The sequence below is a fragment of the Sesamum indicum genome, linkage group LG7, assembly GCF_000512975.1.
Source record: "Sesamum indicum cultivar Zhongzhi No. 13 linkage group LG7, S_indicum_v1.0, whole genome shotgun sequence".
In the NCBI taxonomy this organism is placed as follows: Eukaryota; Viridiplantae; Streptophyta; class Magnoliopsida; order Lamiales; family Pedaliaceae; genus Sesamum; species Sesamum indicum.
Genome location: NC_026151.1, coordinates 10907999 through 10916062, shown reverse-complemented (window position 1 = coordinate 10916062; position 8064 = coordinate 10907999). Strand labels below are relative to the sequence as shown.

General features: G+C 37.6%; 3 protein-coding genes across 5 annotated transcripts in view; 2 read left to right on the top strand and 1 right to left on the bottom strand.

The window, feature by feature from the left end:
• Positions 1-177, bottom strand: part of LOC105167059 (clathrin light chain 2) — a 3166-nt gene extending 2989 nt beyond the window's left edge. The window contains exon 1 of the mRNA XM_011086620.2: positions 33-177. Within this exon, the coding sequence (XP_011084922.1) occupies positions 33-67 (35 nt within the window). The 5' untranslated portion in view covers positions 68-177. The remainder of the gene's footprint in view (positions 1-32) is intronic.
• On the top strand, positions 633-4605 carry LOC105167208 (putative receptor-like protein kinase At3g47110). Its single transcript, XM_011086831.2, has 2 exons — positions 633-3596; positions 4115-4605. The coding sequence occupies exons 1-2, from the start codon at positions 914-916 to the stop codon at positions 4483-4485; spliced, it is 3054 nt and encodes a 1017-aa protein (XP_011085133.1). The 5' UTR covers positions 633-913; the 3' UTR covers positions 4486-4605.
• LOC105167058 (arginyl-tRNA--protein transferase 2) overlaps positions 5579-8064 on the top strand; it is a 6285-nt gene continuing 3799 nt past the window's right edge. Inside the window, exons 1-3 of one of the 3 annotated variants that reach the window (XM_011086618.2) lie at positions 5579-5879; positions 6952-6990; positions 7468-7618. In XM_011086618.2, the coding sequence (XP_011084920.1) occupies positions 5729-5879; positions 6952-6990; positions 7468-7618 (341 nt within the window). In that variant the 5' untranslated portion in view covers positions 5579-5728. Of the gene's footprint in view, positions 5880-6951; positions 6991-7430; positions 7619-8064 lie in introns of all 3 variants that reach the window. The other 2 variants (XM_020695431.1, XM_020695430.1) reach the window with 2 other exon arrangements.

Below are 8064 nucleotides of genomic sequence, written 5' to 3'. Positions count from 1 at the left end.
GGGGTGCTTGGGCGGGGGGCGCCCCCCCGCCGTAGTTGTCGAATGAGTCTGCGAAAGAAGACGACATCGTTCTCTTGTAGCTTGTTGATCTTCTCGGAGTTTGTGATAGTGTAGGTGGAGGAAATGAAAAGAGTATTCTGCTCTTAGCCTCTTTGTCCAACTGAAATAAATAAAACTTATTGGGCTGGGCCTATGGTGTTGCTAATACCCATCTGGGCCTAATCAAACAAGCTATTAGCCTAACTAATCTCATTTCTCTCAAGAATTAGGAATGAATAATTAATCAAGTTCCTTGATAGTTGATTTTAGATCAACTGGAACAAACTCATTCAACTCTATTCATTAATAAAAGTTGAAATCCCACTAAATTAATCAAATAAATAATATAAAATTACTTGTTCAACCTAACCATAATTAATTAGTTCAACCTCCAATTTCTTAACAATCCAATCAAAATCAAAATTTGAGTGAAGGTTGACGATGATTCACTGAACTAACAATCAATACGCTTTTCTAGGAAGCACGATTTATGTATAAACAAACAAAAGTCAGAGTTTTGATTTAAGCAGAAGATTTATACTATTTCTTTCAGTTACGTATTCTGTCAATGGAGGGACTTAGAAGATGATAGGGACTGTTTGTCCATCCACATTCCCTCATCCGCAAGCTGCACAATTGTCAACAAGCACAACTTAAAAAAAGCTGGCAACTTTGATGCATTTGTTCACATTGGACTCTCCGGGGGTCTGCTTTTGATTCGTTTCTTACATCAGATAAGCACATCTCTTTTGTTTGAGCTCATGATGCTTCTGTGCTTATTCATTTAGAGGTCTATGTATAAGCTGATAAGAAAGCAGTTTTTCTTCTTCTTAAGCTGATGACTGTTTAAAGAGAGTTAATTTGCTAACCAAACATGACCTCAACTGAATGCAACTTTTTCTGTTTCTACTTCATTTTCTTGCTCTTTCTCCACTGCTCATCATCCCTCACTTCTCATGCCCTCGACAGTGAAACGGACCGCCTTTCACTGCTTTCTTTCAAAGATGAAATAACTGATGATCCGCTCAATGTGATGAGTTCTTGGAATGATTCAGTGCGTTTCTGCGAATGGCCAGGCGTTACGTGCAGCTCAAGACGAGCCCGAGTCACAACTTTATCATTACCTTTCCAAAAACTAGGAGGGACCTTGTCTCCAGCCATAGCAAATCTGACCTTCCTCAGAGTCATCGATCTTCGTGGAAACGTTTTCAGAGGGCCAATCCCGGCAGAAATTGGACGTTTGTTTCGCCTCCGGTCCCTTTTGCTGATGGAGAACAGCTTTGGAGGTGAAATCCCAGGAAACCTCAGCCAATGTACTCAACTTGAAGTCATCAACTTGAACTTTAACAGCCTCGTTGGGAAGATTCCCACTGAGCTCAGCAGGTTGCCTAATCTTGTTGCTCTTCACATCTCTGCTAACCAGCTAACAGGTGGAATCCCTCCTGTTTTAGGCAACATTTCTACACTTCTCAATCTCTCCATAGCTCAGAACTCTCTTGGCGGTACGATCCCAGACAATCTTGGTCAGCTCGTAAACCTGCAGTTCTTGCAAGTAGGAAGCAACAATCTTTCTGGGACGGTTCCTCTGTCGGTTTTCAACCTGTCAAGAATCTCCATATTCGGTGTGGCGTTTAACCGCCTGGTTGGGAGTTTGCCATCAAGCATCGGGACAAGTTTCCCGAATTTGAAGCAGCTCCTTATTGGAGTTAATGGTTTTTCAGGAAATATCCCCTCTTCGTTGTCCAATATCTCTAGCCTGCAAATCATTGATCTCCCGGATAATCAGTTTTTCGGGAGAGTACCGTCTGACTTTGGCAGGATTGGGGACCTGCAACGACTAAACGTTGGCCGGAATCTGCTTGGCAGAGGAGATTCTGATCCATTGGATTTCATTAACTCTTTGATCAACTGCAGCAAGTTTGAGATGCTGGGGATAGATAATAACCACTTTTCCGGTCCATTGCCTGATAAAATAGTGAATCTGTCGATCAATGTGAACCGACTGCTTCTTGGAGGGAACCAGTTATCGGGCCGAATCCCTGCAGGAATAACAAAATTCATCAACCTGATTACTTTAAATGTCAGCTGGAACAGCTTTGACGGTCCCATTTTACCTGATATAGGGAAACTATTCAATCTGGGACAACTATACATGAATGGAAACAGATTTTCCGGCAGGATCCCATCCACCATTGGGAATTTGACTAAGTTGTTCGAACTCCGTTTGGATGGAAACACCTTGGAGATGAGCATTCCGTCTAGCCTGGGAAACTGTCAGCAACTGCAGCTTCTGAACCTGTCTGATAACAACCTCAGTGGTCCTGTACCCATACAAATTTTTACTCTTTCCTCCTTAACCATTATGTGCAATCTTGCCCGGAACTTTCTGTCTGGAACATTACCACTAGATGTTGGCAACTTTGTCAACCTCAAAGAACTTGATTTGTCCGAGAACGAGCTTTCAGGCAGCATTCCAGATAGCCTAGGCCAGTGTTTGAGCCTGGAGCACCTCTACTTGCAACGTAACTCATTAAATGGATCAATTCCTTCGAGTTTGAGTTCCTTAAAAGGCCTTCAAGATCTTGATCTATCAAGAAATAACTTGACAGGAAGTATACCTCAGTTTCTGCAAGATTTTCTTTTCCTTCAATACTTAAATCTTTCGTACAACCAGTTTCAAGGCCAAGTACCAAAGAATGGAGCATTTGCTAACAGAAGTGCTGTTTCACTAGTCGGAAATGGTGACCTGTGTGGCGGTAGCATTGAACTTGAACTACCTCCATGTTCTGTTGCTATCGAACCAGTGGGACGTAACAAGTCTTATCTCAAAGTAGTGATTGCAGCAGTTAGTGGAGTATTCGGTTCAGCTGTTCTGTTATACATTGCTATTTCTTGCATACTAAAACGACCAAGAGCAAGAAGTTCGTCAACTATCCCTTCATCAGATTGGAACTCAAACTTTTCCTACAGAGAACTAGAAAAGGCAACAAGTGGATTTTCCTCGGATAACTTGGTGGGCACGGGCAGTTTTGCTTTGGTATACAAAGGTTTACTGTCCGAAGACAGAAGACCTATTGCTGTTAAGGTACTTAGGATTCAAGAAAAGGGCATTTCCAAGATTTACATGGCGGAATGTGAAGCACTGAGCAACATCAGGCACAGAAATCTTGTGAAAGTTTTAGGCTGCTGCTCTGATGTGGACTCTGCAGGCGGAGATTTCAAGGCCATCATCCTCGATTTCATGCCTAAACAGTCGTTAGAGCAATGGTTGCATCCGGAGGAGAGAAACGCCAATGTTGTCAATGATCTCAACATATTTCAAAGGCTAAGCATTGCCATAGATGTGGCGTCTGCATTGGAGTATCTGCATTACTACTGTCGTGTCCCAATTTCTCATTGTGATCTGAAACCGAGTAATGTTTTGCTTGATGACGATCTGTGTGCGCATTTAAGCGATTTCGGGCTGGCGAAGTTCCTTAGAAAGCGTGTGGATGTATGCGGACAAGCTCAAAGCAGTTCAGTTGGAATACGAGGATCAGTTGGTTATGTTGCTCCAGGTATGATATCTGTCTGTATTGTTTTCTTGTTTTGATTCCTTTCCTTGCCACCTTTCGTTAGCAATAATTAACGGTAAGAGACACACACAGTCTACATAAACCGTTATATAAAAATCTTATCACTAATAAGTTTTTGAAAATTATATTTTGGTAAAACCAGAACTACCATCACTTACTAATATATTGTAGGATAATCTTTTAAAACAGTGGGTTTTTTTTTTTAATAATATAACTAAACCTCAAGGGTTGTAAAATAATTAGAGCAAGAAGAAAGTAGTTCATTGACCACACAGTGTAAACACAAGAATATTGTCTTAAAATAATAATGATATAATTATGGGCAAGTGTATGACCCTTTCACAGGTCTACAATTCAGAAGTCAATTTTTGTTTCCCAATGGCCACAATTTGTATGTAAAGAAAGATCATATCAATAATCTAATTAGGTTGAACATTAATAATGAAATGATAAATATTGAAGAAGTGTGATTGTAATGATCTGTTTTGAATTACTTGCAGAGTATGGAATGGGCGGGCGAGTATCCATATCTGGAGATGTTTACAGCTACGGTATATTGCTTCTGGAGATGTTTACAGGAAAAAGGCCGACAGATGAATTATTTAGAGACGGATTAAGCCTCCACGAGCATGCAAAAACTGCGTTGTTATTAAACCAAGTGACAAATATCGTGAATCCGGCTCTACTACTTTTGAAGGCAGATGAAGCGACGGATGCGAATGGAATGACTATAGAACAAGATAAGGTAAAGCCCTGTTTGGCATCAATCATTAGAATTGGAGTAGCCTGCTCTCAAGCTCTGCCACAAGACAGAATTAACATAAAAGAAGCCAACTCCAACCTGCACATAATTAGGAATACATTTTTTTAGTTTCTTTAAGGGATTCTGGGAAAATTCTAATATACATTGGGCTCGGTCGAACCTGAACTAATTATATAATAAATGTAGTACATTCTGCCGTGTTACTGATGTACAATTTAAAAAAAATGACCAATTACATAACAAATATATTACACTTGATTTGTGATTAATTTGGTTCATCATATTTAATTTGAGTAAGAATTTTTCAAAACTTTGAATTTTAGTGTGTTCGTAGGAATTTTGATAAAGTAATTTATCTATTATGAGACCTTGTTTGTTTTGCAAAATAAACACAAAGTACTTTGTCAATTTGATTAGCAAATAGTATTGAATAAAATCTAGAACTTTTGTTTGGAGTTAACTATCATTATTATTTATGGTTCAAGTACGATATGAAGTCGATCCTATATAATGATCCAAAACCATATATATCATTATTATTTATGGTTCAAGTACGATATGAAATCGATCATATTTATTGATCTGAAACCATATATATATATATTATAGAATAGTTTAAAATGTTTCATCATAAGATCATGTTATCGAGATTTCATACATGACCTCCTCGTTAAAGAGATGCTTGTTTTATCACACTATTGAGATTTAATTAAGTCTTAATTAATGAAATCTTTTAAAATGAATTACAAACTTTCTTGAGATTTGATATAAATATTTCATCATTGTTCAAAAAATTATAAATTTATAATTTAATGTGATGATGGTCAGTAATTTGTGATTACAATTCGCGAGGTTCAGATTACTTCTATTAAATAATGTGAAAACACATACAAAATAATTTAATTAATATTATAGTTAGGCATAAGATAATTAATATAATATTGTGTCAAAGTCAGAATCTCAGAGCATTAATAGAGAAAATAAAAAAGAAGTATGAGCCCTTTTGACTACACTGCTAAGTGGGTTCAGACACAACCCCCCCAATCAAACAAGAAACTCCAAATTAGCTCTACCTAACTAATTTTTACACTTTAACCCCTTCAACTATATTAAATATCTTATTTACCCCCCTTGTAATTTCCACGGAATTTGAATTGAGCCGGTTTTTGGGTCAAGGTTTATGCGCAGAATATTTATTTTTTTACCTACCAAGTCCGAAGGATTAAACTTATAAAGGACTTGAAGATAAAATAGAAAGATGGTACTCAATTTGTTCTTCGGGTAAAAGCTGAAACCTCTCGTCATCAACATTGGAGTATAATCTGAAGATCCAATCGGTGAAGATCGGGCCATGGCAGAGGCGAAGAAGATGAGAAGCGAAGCGAGTACCAGTGGCAGCGGCGGAAATGGTGGCAGAGGCGAGAGCGTGGTGATGGATGTCGGCCGCCGGAAGAGCACCTGTGGTTATTGTAAATCTGGGGCGCGGACCAGTATTTCTCATGGTTAGTGTCTCTATTTCACATAGCTCCAAAAATTGTACTGAACGATGGATATGTTGGGTTGTAAGTCGACTGACTATCACTTCAGCGATTATGAATGTATTCTTAATGAGTGTTAAACTTGAATTGCTTGATTAAATGTTGAGGTTCTCTGTTTTTATGTGGTTCCTTTTTTTTTTTTTTTTGTTCTTTTTGTTTCTACAGTAGCATGATGTGAAGAGAAATATGTTTTTTTGAATAAGTTCATGTCTCGAAGAAAATTGTTGGAATTTTGATAAATGGCCGAGAAAGCTGCATTGACACTGGAATATTAAATTGTGAGCTCGATCATTTAAATTACTATAATTCTGAAAAGTCACTTTGGAGGTGTCTTTTTTATATGTGCATAAGCAAAATGGTGCTACTTAGGGAGATGGTAATAACTTCTGTTGCAGTGTGGAGTTTGATGCATTACATAATGTCTTTCGAGCCAACAGCACACTTAACTCGTTTGTAACTATTTTCCGTCTCCACAAAACCTTTATCTGTTTTGTTATGTATAGTCACAACATCTTCATTATTACTTCATTTCAAGATATCATGGTACCTTATATCCTAGTTTTAGTATCATTTCCTGCAGTGAGGAATTCTTAATCACACATGCTTGAAGCACAATACCTCAATCTGAAACTGAATTTGTTATGACTCTTTCTACAAGCTTTTACATTCATGAGATTATATAATGTTTTTTAAGTGATTTGGATGAAGGATGTGCTTAGTATATTATTATGACCATGCTAAACATCATTTACTCCATATGTGCATACCCATACAAATATCCACATTTACTTGTATGATGTTTTCAAATTTCACACATTTATCCATAACTGGTGCATATTTAGCATGCCTTGTGTACCAACAGTTAAACTTTGGTGAACTCACTCTCAGGGTACTCCTAGCTATACTCATTAGTCATTCCTCATTATGCTTCTATTTCTTAAATTGCCTTTATTATGCATTATTCTTCCAAATATTCTTTGAACAGAAATATGTATATAGTATATACATCCTGATGTCCCATCCGTTTCTTTTTTAGGGCTTTGGGCACATAGTCTGACGGTTGATCACTATCAAGGTAAGAACTCTAGCTTTCTTTCTTCCATATATTTTAGTGAGAATTAAGAAACTTTTTTCAATAACAATCATCTATTTTTAGTTCATGCTTTGTTATTGTGATGCTCAGATGGTTAATAGTGAATAGAAGTGCTGTCCATTTATATTTCAGTGTCTTTCTCTTTGCCAATTGCGATGCTTCATTTTCATTGACATATGTGGTGTTCTTGAGTTTTGTTCATTTAGCCTTGAACCAAACCAGTTGCAGAGAAAATTCGGTTGTAATCATTTCTGAAATCAGCTTCTTTCAGGACAACACTTTAGATTGCCTATAACTTTTACTTTTTAAAAAGATTTTAACAGCGGATCTGAAATGCGTGCTTTTTATTTGTCTTGGAAACCCGGATATTACTCGATTGATTTTTTTTGCTTTATTTGATTTTGCCAATTCATTTTGACTAGATCAGGATGATCCTTCTCAGAGTTTTCTTCTCTGTAGCTCTCCTTGACAGAGGCTGGAGAAGATCTGGCTGTTTCTTGTACAAACCTGACATGGAGAAAACATGCTGCCCGTCGTACACTATTCGTCTGAAAGCTAGTGATTTTGTTCCTTCTAAAGAACAAATTCGAGTATCAAAACGGATGCAGAGGTATATTCCCATACCCATCATGTTGTCTGGAGTTGCCACATACTTGTGAACAACTCCATTGGACATGAATTATATTGCAGGCCACAATGCACATGAAGTTTTCTAGTCTTGTGTGGTGGATGTTTGAGATTTCTATAATAGTGTGCACGCCAGCATGTTTATTGATGCATAAGCTAAATAAGTGGGTTGCTGATTGATCTTCTGAACTATTAATATGCTGCAAACTGCATTTGCTCAAATTTTATAATTATATGTATTTCAGTCTCACTCATGAAATGACTATGCAACAGTACTTGTAAAATGCTTATCATTTTTACTTTTTCCTTTCTTATGGGAAAGTGCGTATCAAACTAATGTTGCCATCAGTTTGGTGCCTAATAGAACCGAATTCCTAGACATGCATGTTTCCCCTAAGATCTGCACTCCCCCCCCCCCCCCCCCTTTTT